At 50.7% G+C, this 15,000-nt stretch overlaps 2 protein-coding genes across 2 annotated transcripts in view; one reads left to right on the forward strand and one right to left on the reverse strand.

Annotated features, from left to right (window-relative positions):
- Positions 1–6,118, forward strand: part of LOC138355308 (uncharacterized) — a 13,550-nt gene extending 7,432 nt beyond the window's left edge. Inside the window, exon 2 of the mRNA XM_069310182.1 lies at positions 5,536–6,118. Within this exon, the coding sequence (XP_069166283.1) occupies positions 5,536–6,118 (583 nt within the window). The remainder of the gene's footprint in view (positions 1–5,535) is intronic.
- Positions 1–15,000, reverse strand: part of LOC123769368 (LIM/homeobox protein arrowhead) — a gene marked incomplete in the record, with an annotated part of 163,112 nt that overhangs the window by 125,165 nt on the left and 22,947 nt on the right.

The following is a 15,000-nucleotide window of genomic DNA, read 5'->3' on the forward strand; positions in this document are numbered from 1 at the left end:
TGGCATCTTGTGAGTACATCTCAGTTTGACTTGTGAGTACTCACCTTGTTTTGCTTGCTCCTAGTACTCACCTAGTTGAGATTCGGCTCTTTGGACCCGCCTCTCAGCTGTCAATCAACTGGTGTACAGATTCCTGAGCCTACTGGGCTCTGTCATATCTGCATTTGAAACTGTGTATGGAGTCAGCCTCCACCACATCTCTGCCTAATGCATTCCACCTGTTAACTACTCTGACACTGAAAAAGTTCTTTCTAACGTCCTTGTGGCGTTAGAAAGTGTGTGTGTGTGTGTGTGTGTGTGTGTCTGTGTGTGTGTGTGTGTGTGTGTGTGTGTGTGTGTGTGTGTGTGTGTGTGTGTGTGTGTGTGTGTGTGTGTGTGTGTGTGTGTGTGTGTACTCACCTAGTTGTACTCACCTAGTTGTGTTTGCGGGGGTTGAGCTCTGGCTCTTTGGTCCCGCCTCTCTACCGTCAATCAACAGGTGTACAGATTCCTGAGCCTACTGGGCTCTATCATATCTACACTTGAAACTGTATATGGAGTCAGCCTCCACCACATCACTTCCTAATGCATTCCATTTGTCAACCACTCTGACACTAAAAAAGTTCTTTCTAATATCTCTGTGGCTCATTTGGGCACTCAGTTTCCACCTGTGTCCCCTTGTGCGTGTTCCCCTTGTGTTAAATAGACTGTCTTTATCTACCCTATCAATTCCCTTCAGAATCTTGAATGTGGTGATCATGTCCCCCCTAACTCTTCTGTCTTCCAGCGAAGTGAGGTTTAATTCCCGTAGTCTCTCCTCGTAGCTCATACCTCTCAGCTCGGGTACTAGTCTGGTGGCAAACCTTTGAACCTTTTCCAGTTTAGTCTTATCCTTGACTAGATATGGACTCCATGCTGGGGCTGCATACTCCAGGATTGGCCTGACATATGTGGTATACAAAGTTCTGAATGATTCTTTACACAAGTTTCTGAATGCCGTTCGTATGTTGGCCAGCCTGGCATATGCCGCTGATGTTATCCGCTTGATATGTGCTGCAGGAGACAGGTCTGGCGTGATATCAACCCCCAAGTCTTTTTCCTTCTCTGACTCCTGAAGAATTTCCTCTTCCAGATGATACCTTGTATCTGGCCTCCTGCTCCCTACACCTATCTTCATTACATTACATTTGGTTGGGTTAAACTCCCCATTTGTTCGACCATTCCTTCAGCTTGTCTAGGTCTTCATGAAGCCTCAAACAGTCCTCTTCTGTTTTAATCCTTCTCATAATTTTAGCATCGTCCGCAAACATTGAGAGAAATGAATCGATACCCTCCGGGAGATCATTTACATATATCAGAAACAAGATAGGACCGAGTACAGAGCCCTGTGGGACTCCACTGGTGACTTCACGCCAATCGGAGGTCTCACCCCTCACACACCCCCTGTGTGCGCGTGTGTGTGTGTGTGTGTGTGTGTGTGTGTGTGTGTGTGTGTGTGCGTGCGTGCGTGCGTGCGTGCGTGCGTGAGAGAGGTGTAGGCAGGGCGGGAGGGGCGGCTGCCCTAACAGGCCAGAAATACTGCCGACATTGTCAACTGTCCCCTGGCCTGAATGAAGGTCGCGGGGTTTGACCGTACGGCCGCTATAGCTAGAATTGTGGGGTTATTTTCACACCGTGTATGGGATTCCCTCCTCCCTGTCCCCCCAGTTCACGCCCCCAAACTCCGCCCAGTTCACGCCTGTGGCTGCCTGCTCAGTTCACTCCCCCCCAGGATACCCCCAGTTCACGGCTCTTTCAGTTCATACTCCCCAGTTCATACTCCCCAGTTCACGTCCTCTGCCTTGATCCTCATGCCTCCTTGTAAGGAGGTATGTATTGTTAAGGAGTCACTTAATTTATTATATTCCTTCTTCAGTCTTCTCTTTTTTTGTACTCTTCCTATGAACATTCTGTCTCTTGAACAAATCCACAAGGGCCCGTGACGAGGATTCGAACCTGCGTCCGAGAGCATCCCAGACGCTGCCTTAATTGACTGAGCTTTTTGTTCATTTGATGCATCATGCAATTGTGATTTCTGTGAGTCATTCTGTCTCTATCTGTCTCCCTCTCCGTATACATGTAAAATCGTCACGCGTACAGAAGGTGAAGGAATAACACAAAGGTACAAGTGACAGGATGAACAACCCAGCGGGTTTTCTTCCTATTGGGGAGTGTTGTACATGCTGCTATGGCGGTGTGTCCACTCACAGGATGAGTGGCGCTGCCCAATACTGTCACTATGGCGGTGTGTCCACTCACAGGATGAGTGGCGCTGCCCAATACTGTCACTATGGCGGTGTGTCCACTCACAGGATGAGTGGCGCTGCCCAATACTGTCACTATGGCGGTGTGTTCACTCACAGGATGAGTGGCGCTGCCCAATACTGTCACTATGACGGTGTGTCCACTCACAGGATGAGTGACGCTGCCCAATACTGTCACTATGGCGGTGTGTCCACTCACAGGATGAGTGGCGCTGCCCAATAAACTTACCCCTCGAAGGCAAAATTAAAAATTTTAGTACACAGCAAGCAGGAGGGGTAGAAATAGCCTAAGCTACTCTATCCCTTTGAGATGCATTTCTTTCTTGTCTCAATAAACACACTTGAACTTGAACTTGAACTTGTACACAGCAAACAAGCAAGAGTTCGACACAAAGTGAGGCAACCCAACCCAACCTTCGCCCACTCGAAGTCAGGCGGGAAGCCGTCCTCGTTTTGTTGGGTTTACAAAGCCGGTGACAAAGGCCTTCTCGCGCGCGGTTCTTCACTTCACAAAACTGTATTTAGTGTGGCGGGCGCCAAGTCTTTGAGAGAATTATGGGATTAGGTGACCTTTGAGGGAGGTTTGTTCGAGGTTCTGGTTGATTTAATGTCCGGTGATATCTTCGTAGAGGGAGAGGGTGTGGGGATAGATCCTCTCTCTATCCACTAAGACTAGGGGGGGGGGGGATAGAGAGAGAGGAGAGAAGATGGGGAATTATTAAGGGCAGTAGATAATACGAGATCTTTTGTGTGTGTATGTGATTATCGTACTGTATTGGTTGGGAGAATTACAAATACAGTCCTTGGGGGAGAGCCACATAAGGTGTATTCTTACAGGTGAGGTAAAGATTGGCGGGAAGGCGCACGTACGCATACGCACGCGCGCGTGCACAAACACACACACACACACACACATACACAGTTGATTGACTGTTGATTGACAGTTGAGAGGCGGGACCAAAGAGCCAAAGCTCAACCCCCGCAAGCACAATTAGGTGAGTACAATTAGGTGAGTACACACACAGTTAGGGGAGAAGGTGGTGGAGACCAAGACCGTCAGTAGTTTCAAAGCGTTATATGACAAAGAGTGCTGGGAAGACGGGACACCACGAGCGTAGCTCTCATCCTGTAACTACATTTAGGTAATTACACTTAGGTAATTACACACACACACACACACACACGGTGGTGTCAAGTTCAAGTATGTTTACCGAGACAAGAAAGAAATACACCCCAGAGCGATAGAGTAGCTTAAGCTACATCTAGCTGCAAACATTGTAAAATCTCTTTATGTATGTACCTTTACCTAAATAAAAATTATTATTATTATTATTATCTACCCTACCCTCAGGTCAGTGGTGTCTTAACATAATTGGGTGCCCGCCGCGCCTCGGGGCGCAGCCACAGGAAGAAGGAGCTGAAGTGTGACGAACCCAAAGAGGTATTCCCACTAGACGTGACAATCACGTCTCATCAGTTGTGTTTAAGAGATATGAGGATGTTTATCTGTGCTACACCGCCACGCTATTTATACCTCCCGCCATTCTCTCCTTATCCGTCGCTCTTGGATACTTCCCATTTGGACTGTTCCTATAACTCCGCTTCTTAGCGAGCGAGGAAAATGGAAAAAGAAGATACAAGGCGCTTTATTTCAGAGCTTTATTTTTGGGGCATTCAGTAGCCTGTTCACCTGCACTTGGCGGAGTGCAGGCCGCGAATTTATGTGGCAGGAGACGCGAGTGTCTGTATCCTCGCGAAATGGACAAATCTTGCCGCAAATTACTTAGGGATTAGCTCGAAGATTATCGTGATAGAAGCACCGAGACATTATACAGGTTTTCCGCTCTTAAGGTAACCCAAACTGAAGTTTGTGTGTTGTTTTTTTGCTTGTGACTGCTGAGTGTATATGCTAGGCCCCCTCATGTGCTGCCTAGTATGATGAGGCGCTGCAGGCTAGTATGATGAGGCGCTGATGGCTAGTATGATGAGGCGCTGCAGGCTAGTATGATGAGGCGCTGCAGGCTAGTATGATGAGGCGCTGATGGCTAGTATGATGAGGCGCTGCAGGCTAGTATGATGAGGCGCTGATGGCTAGTATGATGAGGCGCTGATGGCTAGTATGATGAGGCGCTGATGGCTAGTATGATGAGGCGCTGCATGCTAGTATGATGAGGCGCTGATGGCTAGTATGATGAGGCGCTGCAGGCTAGTATGATGAGGCGCTGATGGCTAGTATGATGAGGCGCTGCATGCTAGTATGATGAGGCGCTGATGGCTAGTATGATGAGGCGCTGATGGCTAGTATGATGAGGCGCTGCAGGCTAGTATGATGAGGCGCTGCAGGCTAGTATGATGAGGCGCTGCAGGCTAGTATGATGAGGCGCTGCAGGCTAGTATGATGAGGCGCTGCTGGCTAGTATGATGAGGCGCTGATGGCTAGTATGATGAGGCGCTGCAGGCTAGTATTATGAGGCGCTGATGGCTAGTATGATGAGGCGCTGATGCCTAGTATGATGAGGCGCTGCATGCTAGTATGATGAGGCGCTGATGGCTAGTATGATGAGGCGCTGCAGGCTAGTATGATGAGGCGCTGCAGGCTAGTATGATGAGGCGCTGCAGGCTAGTATGATGAGGCGCTGCAGGCTAGTATGATGAGGCGCTGATGGCTAGTATGATGAGGCGCTGCTGGCTAGTATGATGAGGCGCTGCAGGCCAGTATGATGAGGCGCTGATGGCTAGTATGATGAGGCGCTGCTGGCTAGTATGATGAGGCGCTGCTGGCTAGTATGATGAGGCGCTGATGGCTAGTATGATGAGGCGCTGCAGGCTAGTGTGATGAGACGCTGATGGCTAGTATGATGAGGCGCTGCTGGCTAGTATGATGAGGCGCTGGAGGCTAGTATGATGAGGCGCTGATGGCTAGTATGATGAGGCGCTGGAGGCTAGTATGATGCATCACCACTGGCAAGGATGATGAAGAGGCTTCGTAACCTAACCACGACGTGTATAGAGGTTTGTGTCGTTACAGAACAAACGTGTATCAACTTGGACCAAGTGTGTGACTAACAAGAGCTTCAGAAACTCCAATATTTCCTGCTATGAAAGGTCTTGTATGCATCTTATGATGAAGGCATATGATAACCTGTGATGCAGCGAAGGCCACGGGCTAAAGAGAACCCGTTATCATAGCATACAACACCTGCAGGCATTCCAGTTGTGCCGTGTCGGACACCGCAGTCATTCCGCATTCCAGTTGGGCCGTGTCGGACACTGCAGGCATTCCGCATTCCAGTTCTGCCGTGTCGGACACTGCAGGCATTCCGCATTCCAGTTGTACCGTGTCGGACACTGCAGGCATTCCGCATTCCAGTTGTGCCGTGTCGGACACCGCAGGCATTCCGCATTCCAGTTGTGCCGTGTCGAACACCGCAGGCATTCCGCATTCCAGTTGTGCCGTGTTGAACACCGCAGGCATTCCGCATTCCAGTTGTGCCGTGTCGGACACTGCAGGCATTCCGCATTCCAGTTGTGCCGTGTCGGACACTGCAGGCATTCCGCATTCCAGTTCTGCCGTGTCGGACACTGCAGGCATTTCGCATTCCAGTTCTGCCGTGTCGGACACTGCAGGCATTCCGCATTCCAGTTGTGCCGTGTCGGACACCGCAGGCATTCCACATTCCAGTTCCTCTGGGGGCCAAAGACCGCGCGGACATTCCTACTCCAAAAGCATTCCAGCGGCGGGTTGCGGTTGTCTGTCTAAACGCCCAAAAGAAAACTCGACGTCTCTCTCACCGCCGACCAGAACACAGGAGACTAAAGATAAGGATATTAGATAGACAAAGAAGCGAGGAGGTATAATAGAGGGAGAAAGAGAGAGACGGTAAAGGGGCAGACCATCGACTGGAAGACGGGTAACCAGGTGAATAAGGAAACTTTGTGTAGAGAACTGAAGAGGCAATCCTGGAAGATTAGGTTGACTGGCAGGGGGTGTGGTGGTGGTAGTGGTGGTGGTGGAGGCCAGCCAACATTATCCTGCACCTCTCTCGAGGTTGTGGTAGTGGCGTTGGTGGCTGTGCTATCATCACACTTGTGGCGTTGGTGCTATCACCCGATATTACCGGTCCTGCCGGTAATCTAGGATAAGATAACAGAGATGCTCACGAAGGAAGAGAACGGGCTACGGTGGCCATCTCCAGTGGGTAGAAGGTCCTATATACCCGCTGGAGGGCCTGAGTTGGTTATCTACCACGGGGTCACGCCGCCTGACTGGATATCATCATTGTTATCGTAGTGGAGCGCAAACGGAAGTCTCTATTCACGGCGTGTCATATCTAATTGAGTGACGTTTGATGATCTAGCTGGAATCGCTGTGACTGACTGGCTGATACTGGCTGTGACTGAGTGTGACTGGTTGTGACTGACTGTGACTGGCTGTGGCTGACTGTGACTGGCTGTGACTGGCTGCTGGCAGTCACTCGCCACAGCTTCACAAATGTTATCAACATCAACATAGCAGAATGTGTATATGTGAATGCTACACAGTATTCATCAATAGGTGTCCATATATGTTCAAATACATGTGAGGAATATCTGTCTCTCTCTCTCTCTCTGTCTCTCTCTCTCTCTCTCTCTCTCTCTCTCTCTCTCTCTCTCTCTCTCTCTCTCTCTCTCTCTCTCTCTCTCTCTCTCTCTCTCTCTCTCTCTCTCTCTCACACACACACACACACACACACACACACACACACACACACACGCACACACACACACACACACACACACGCAGGAGTGGCATCAGGCGATGACCTGAGCCAACTACTCAAGTGCGCCACGCTCCCAACATGAATGGGACCCGAGTGTGACAGGACTGTTCACACAATCTGAGGCTTACCATTTACACCCTAAGCAGGTCCCAGACAGTTAAACAATCAGGGATGGTGATGCCATTTAGACAGGCTTGGACAAATCCACCTGTATGCCCCCCTCTCTCTTGAGGAGGGTGGGGTGGACCAGGAAAACTTAGACTATTAAAAAAGTTTCAGAAGAAGCGTTTGTGTGACGAGAGATACAGCTTACTGCAAGAGCAATGAACTCTCAGAAGATGTGGAATAGTTAACTGAAGGATTATGGGATGGGAGTCAGCAAAGGAAGGGTATGAAGGGAAGGGAATAAGTGTGTGTATCTAGGGAGGAAGTGTGTGGGGGTGGTGCTATCCATCACGCTTTTATGGAGCGTGATGGATAGTTCGAGGTGGCAGCTGGCGGGGTCGAGGTGGGGGGGAACTATCCGTCGTACACGGCTTGTTGGCTGAGATGACGGATCCTGCCTGGATTCGAACCCGGTCTGCTAGGGGGTCTCCATGCCGCCCCCCGGCAGTCCAGTGCTGAGACCACACAGCCAGCGACTGTCTTAAAAGTTTTGGGAAGTCTCAGTTGAGTCCTTCATGCATCCAACACCCGGCAACACTCGTGGCACTATTGGACACAGATATTTCATCCTGGATGAGAACCCCTGCTGGGTGCTGGATGAGAACCCCTGCTGGGTGCTGGGTGAGAACCCCTGCTGGGTGAGAACCACTGCTGGGTGAGAACCCCTGCTGGGTGAGAACCCCTGCTGGGTGCTGGGTGAGAACCCCTGCTGGGTGCTGGGTGAGAACCCCTGCTGGGTGCTGGATGAGAACCCCTGCTGGGTGCTGGGTGAGAACCCCTGCTGGGTGCTGGGTGAGAACCCCTGCTGGGTGCTGGGTGAGAACCCCTGCTGGGTGCTGGATGAGAACCCCTGCTGGGTGCTGGGTGAGAACCCCTGCTGGGTGAGAACCACTGCTGGGTGAGAACCCCTGCTGGGTGAGAACCCCTGCTGGGTGAGAACCCCTGCTGGGTGCTGGGTGAGAACCCCTGCTGGGTGCTGGATGAGAACCCCTGCTGGGTGCTGGGTGAGAACCCCTGCTGGGTGCTGGATGAGAACACCTGCTGGGTGCTGGGTGAGAACCCCTGCTGGGTGAGAACCACTGCTGGGTGAGAACCCCTGCTGGGTGAGAACCCCTGCTGGGTGCTGGGTGAGAACCCCTGCTGGGTGCTGGGTGAGAACCCCTGCTGGGTGCTGGGTGAGAACCCCTGCTGGGTGCTGGGTGAGAACCCCTGCTGGGTGCTGGATGAGAACCCCTGCTGGGTGCTGGGTGAGAACCCCTGCTGGGTGCTGGATGAGAACCCCTGCTGGGTGCTGGGTGAGAACCCCTGCTGGGTGAGAACCACTGCTGGGTGAGAACCACTGCTGGGTGAGAACCCCTGCTGGGTGAGAACCCCTGCTGGGTGCTGGGTGAGAACCCCTGCTGGATGCTGGGTGAGAACCCCTGCTGGGTGCTGGGTGAGAACCCTTGCTGGGTGCTGGGTGAGAACCACTGCTGGGTGAGAACCCCTGCTGGGTGCTGGGTGAGAACCACTGCTGGGTGCTGGGTGAGAACCCTTGCTGGATGCTGGGTGAGAACCCCTGCTGGGTGCTGGGTGAGAACCCCTGCTGGGTGCTGGGTGAGAACCCCTGCTGGGTGCTGGGTGAGAACCCCTGCTGGGTGCTGGGTGAGAACCCCTGCTGGGTGCTGGGTGAGAACCCCTGCTGGATGCTGAGTGAGAACCCCTGCTGGGTGCTGGGTGAGAACCCCTGCTGGGTGCTGGGTGAGAACCCCTGCTGGGTGCTGGGTGAGAACCCCTGCTGGGTGCTGGGTGAGAACCCCTGCTGGGTGCTGGGTGAGAACCCCTGCTGGGTGCTGGGTGAGAACCTCTACTAGAAATCTGGCGTCAATGTAAAGTCCAAAATTTCACCACACACAAAATCAACATTGAGAAAGTCCAGAGATATGCCACTAAACTAATTCCAGAGATGAAAGGTATAAGTTACGAGGAAAGTATAGAGAAACTAAACTTCACTTTACTGGAAGATAGAAAAAAACACGATAGACATGATCACGATATACAAACTACACAGGGTAATTGGCCAGATAGACAAGGACGGGATATTTGACATGGGATGGTTACGAACTAATGGTCACAGTTAGACACTGAGTACCTGAATGAGACACAGGTATATTACAACAAAAAAAACATTGACAGAGAAGTAAGAATTGTGAGGACTAGGAATTTAAGCGACGTAAACATTAGCATAATTATATGGGTCCTGTAGCACGGAAATCCACGTTCTTCGGTTCACAAATCCGGATCTCGGATACAAACGGTCCCTGGTAATGACAAAAACAATTGGGCACGTGTTCGTTCATTTGACGCCTCTGTTCTAACAGTAAATAGGTACCCGGCCGTGAGTTAGGCAACTGTTGTGGAATGTATCCTGGGGGAGGGTCATCAGTAGTGGTCCTAGGGAGAGTGGGGGAGGGGTGGGGGGTATACCTCGATAAGCCTAGCAAGCCAGCTGAGGCCCCTAGAGCTCAAACCCGGGGCCCCCGCAATCACCACTAGCTAAGTGGACACAGGTAAACACATTGACTTCTCTCTCTCTTCCCTGTCTCGACCCCATTCAACACCAGCCACCGAAGCTTCGTCTCTCACCGTCCCTATCACACCTGGGCGGAAAGGCGGAAGTAGCGTGACTTTCCCACGGTGGGTTAGAGGCTTATTGGCGCCTGTCCCCTTCCCCTCCCCCCCTGCCCCAGGGGCCCCCCACCTTCCCCCCTGCCCCAGAGCCCCCCCACCCCCCAGAGATGGGACGATGGGGCCATTGGAAGTACATGAACGAGAAGAAAGGCCTCCGCTCGTGGGTACATTATGAGAGCTTAACACTCTGCTGCTTCGTCAAGCCTCGGACCCGGACCCGGTGCTCGTGTGGGTTTTAATGGTGGTGGATGGGAAGGATGGGGGGGGGGAGAATAGATGAATTGGTGGTGGTGATGGTGCTGATATGGTGTTGGTGATGGTGGGTAAGGGGGGGGGGAGGGGTAAATGGATCTGATGTGTATTGGTGAATAGATGAGTTGGTGATGGTTGAGAGGCAACTGGTTATCTTGAGATGATTTCGGGGCTTAGCGTCCCCGCGGCCCGGTCCTCGACTAGCCCTCCTTTTTGTTACACCCCCCCCCCCAGGAAGCAGCCCGTAGTAGCTGTCTAACTCCCAGGTACCTATTTACTGCTAGGTAACAGGGGCATCAGGGTGAGAGAAACATTTTACCCATTTGTCTCCGCCTCCACCGGGGATCGAACCCGGAACCTCAGGACTACGAATCCGAAGCGCTGTCCACCCAGCTATCAGATGCCCTTATCACACCTGGGTGGACTTTTCCTGGTTATCTTGAGGTTATCTTGAGATGATTTCGGGGCTTAGCGTCCCCGCGGCCCGGTCCTCGACTAGCCCTCGTTTTTGTTATACACCCCCCAGGAAGCAGCCCGTGCCAGCTGTCTAACTCCCAGGTACCTATTTACTGGTGGCTAGGTTGTTGGAAGAAACTCCTCAAGAACAGCCCCAACATGAACAAATAACACAAGAACAGCCACTCAAGAATGAGAGCTTCACACACACTCACCTTAGACAATATATGAGAAAACTAACCTTTCTAAGAAAAGTTAAGATGGTTATATTAACAATAACATATCCCCAGCCCCCGTCTCCATCCCTCCCTCTTCCCAATCACTCCCTCTTTTACCCCCTATCCCCCCCCCAGCCTCCATCTCTAACGAACCAATCCACAAGGGCCGTGACGAGGATTCGAACCTGCGTCCGGGAGCATCCCAGACTCTCAAACCCCCCTTTCTACCCTTCTCCCCCTCTTCTCTCTCTCCTACACACACCCTTTCCTGCAACACAATGTAAAATGTAACAAAAGACAACATAAGTTCGCGGTTTTGAGAAGGGGGAGAGGGAGAGAGAGAGAGGGGGGAGAGAGAGGGAGAGAGGGAGGGAGTGAGGGGCGCCGGGGTTAAATTTAGTGAGTAGGTTGGGGGGGTTAATCCCAGAATATTTCACTCGGAGCAGCACTATACATCACTCTGCAGATAGGTTCCATGGGAGGGGTGGACACTGGCGACAAATTTTGGAGTGGCGATGGTGTGCAGAGGGGCGGGGAGGTGGGTTATGGAGGGAGGTTGGGGGCATGTTGGACTTGTGATAGAGGGCGTGGGGTTGGGGGGGGAGTTAGGTGTGATATTATTGGGGTGTTGGGATAGGAGAGGGATGGTGGTGAGGGGACTATAGGATAGGAGGAGGTTGGGGGCATGTTGGGGGTCCCGCCTCTACATATAACCCACATGAGTTCATTTTGACCAGACCACACACTAGAAGTTGAAGGGACGACGACGTTTCGGTCCGTCCTGGACCATTCTCAAGTCGATTGAGATGGTCCACAATCGACTTGATAATGGTCCAGGACGGACCTAGATTTATTATACTAGATTTATTCCTCCAAGGAGTGCCGGACCAACCGGGCTGTGGTGGGTATGTGGGCCTGCGGGCCGCTCCAAGCAACAGCCTGGTGGACCAAACTCTCACAAGTCGAGCCTGGCCTCGGGCCGGGCTTGGGGAGTAGAAGAACTCCCAGAACCCCATCAACCAGGTATCAACCAGGTATCAACCAGGACCGAAACGTCGTCGTCCCTTCAACTTCTAGTGTGTGGTCTGGTCAACATACTTCAGCCACGTTATTGTGACTCATCGCCCGCACATGAGTTCACTAATGTGCTCAAAGAATCACTGATTTCCAACCAGTCAAGGGAGCCGGTCGGCCGAGCGGACAGCACGCTGGACTTGTGATCCTGTGGTCCCGGGTTCGATCCCGGGCGCCGGCGAGAAACAATGGGCAGAGTTTCTTTCACCCTATGCCCCTGTTACCTAGCAGTAAAATAGGTACCTGGGTGTTAGTCAGCTGTCACGGGCTGCTTCCTGGGGGTGGAGGCCTGGTCGAGGACCGGGCCGCGGGGACACTAAAAGCCCCGAAATCATCTCAAGATAACCTCAAGATAAGAAGATAAGATAACATAGATAAGATAGATCTCAAGATAAGATAGGTCCTCATTTCTCTCTTCCCTCCAGCTCGACAACTCGGTGACAATGACACTACGTTTTCTCTTATTATTATTATTAACATCTTTATTGACAAAATTAATTACAATTTTGCCTAATCTGAGGATTTTAATTAAGTCTTATTAAAGTGAGGATAATGCTGGTATTCACTGTCACGCAGGACAGAGGGTCATACACAAGACAATAGGTCTAAACTGTAGGCTGAAGCACATATATATCATGGTTACAATCAATGTTTTAATGTATGGATATGTGAAAACAACTTTCTACTGTACACTGCCACACAAGGGCAGGGATGGGTTCATAAGTGATGCAGGTTAGAATATAAATAACATTGTTCTTCATTCTTTAAAATCAGGAACTCCCTTGCCCAATTCTGTGTTTTCCCCGGTATCTTGAGGTTATCTTGAGATGATTTCGGGGCTTTAGTGTCCCCGCGGCCCGGTCCTCGACCAGGCCTCTACCCCCAGGAAGCAGCCCGTGACAACTGACTAACACCCAGGTACCTATTTTACTGCTAGGTAACAGGGGCATAGGGTGAAAGAAACTCTGCCCATTGTTTCTCGCCGGCGCCTGGGATTGAACCCAGGACCACAGGATCACAAGTCCAGCGTGCTGTCCGCTCGGCCGACCGGCTCCCCAGTAACTAGCTGACATTGTAACTATAAGGTGTGAAGGATAGATGCAATTGTTTATATAATTATCTAAGATGAGGTCCGATAAAGACCTTTTGTGTGTCTCTGTAATGCTTTTTGCGCTACCGCTCACAGGATGAGTATAGGGTGCACAATAAACTAGCCGCCTCCGGCAGCAACAATCAACAATATCAATGCTTCTTCACAATCTAGAAAGATGGAGTCTGCCCAGCCGCCTGTTTCCTGTCCTATTTTCTTGACGCTGTCAAAGAACTCTATTAGTGGTAGTGGTGATGGTAGTGTTGGTCGTGGTGATGATTGGTGATGGTAGTGTTGGTCGTGGTGATGATTGGTGATGGTAGTGTTGATCGTGGTGATGATTGTTTGATGATGGTAGTGGTTGTAATAACACGTTGAGGAATTCATCCCATCTTCAAGATGCAAAGAGCGAACTGGAGAAGATGGGACTTAAGGAAAGAGAGAGAGAGAGAAGATTAAGCCACCCAAAAGGTGGCACGGGCATGAATAGCCCATAAGTGGTGGCCCTTTTGAGCCATTTCCAGTATCAATAGATGATACTGGAGATCTGTGGAGGTGCGACTGCACCCTACGTGACGGGAGATGTCTCCCGTGTTAAGGAGAGGTTGTTAGAAGAGAGAAAGAAACGAATAATCACATAATAAAGGAAATGTCTAAGATCTCAAAGTTTACAACGTCTACGTTACATTGCTCACACGCTACCCAAACACGTCCCACCGATTGATTGATTGAGTGATGAAGATTAAGCCACCCAAGAGGTGGCACGGGCATGAATAGCCCGTAAGTGGTGGCCCTTTCGAGCCATTACCAGTATCAAAAGATGATACTGGAGATCTGTGGAGGCGCAACTGCACCCTGCGTGACGGGAGATGTCTCCCGGACCAAGTGGTGACCAAATGGTGACGTCCCACCAATGAACATCGCAATATAACATAGCTATCCAAACACGCTGACCAGCGGACGCCGCATTTAAATGATATGGCATTTCGTGTATTTTTCCGTCCGTGTGAAACGAAGAATCCAATTGTATAGCACAATACCCCAACTCTCTCCCCACCCAACCCCCACACACCCCCCCTTATCCTCACCTACATTTCCGCCAAGGTGTCCGGATGTGTGTATGAGTTTATGGCGGCGTTGTTCGCTGTTGACGCTTCCACTTCCCTGGCAGGTGACCATCCCACCTGCTGCCACCATTAACAGATGTCACAAGCAATATGGAAAAATATGTTGTGCAAATATCACGTGGATTTTGGAATCAATTTTGGGCGTACATAAAACCTTTGAAAAACATTCTAGCGCAAAAATGAATGTAAAATATTGATCAGACCACACACTAGAAGGTGAAGGGACGACGACGTTTCGGTCCGTCCTGGACCATTCTCAAGTCGACTCTTCGCCTGATTGTAAAATCAAAACATATTTCCCTGTTACCTGGATGTAAAATAGGTACCTGGGAGTTAGTCAGCTGTCACGGGCTGCTTCCTGGGGGTGGAGGCCTGGTCGAGGACCGGGCCGCGGGGACACTAAAAGCCCCGAAATCTTCTCAAGATAACCTCAAGAAGATAGATTAGTTTAGAATGCTACAAAAATACAGCAGCACTGTTAGTTTCATAGTTCCTCATTTGATCTTTTGTTTAACTGTCAATTAGACGAAAACAGTTGTATATCAGCTGACCGCGTCGTAAAGGTAGACACAGACAACGTAAACAAACACCTACAACACCTGACGAGGTCGTAAAACACCCGCCAGACCAACATAAACATTACACAAGCACTCCTGCGGCTGTGTCAATACGCCACGGTAAAGATATTACATGTAAATTATGTATCGTAAATTTGTGGTAAAATATCTAAGAATTCTCTTTTTACAGATCTCGGCTTACAAGCCGTGCATAGTACAGCTGAAGCACAGGTTACAGGAAAAGGCACATGTACTAGTGGCCTATGTGTTTACAGGGGGGGGGGGGGTTAGGCTTCAGCTCATGGGATCCAGCTTCACCTTCAATCCACCCAAAAGTAGAAGCGGTTAT

The sequence above is a fragment of the Procambarus clarkii genome, chromosome 66 (assembly GCF_040958095.1).
Source record: "Procambarus clarkii isolate CNS0578487 chromosome 66, FALCON_Pclarkii_2.0, whole genome shotgun sequence".
NCBI classification, from domain to species: domain Eukaryota; kingdom Metazoa; phylum Arthropoda; class Malacostraca; order Decapoda; family Cambaridae; genus Procambarus; species Procambarus clarkii.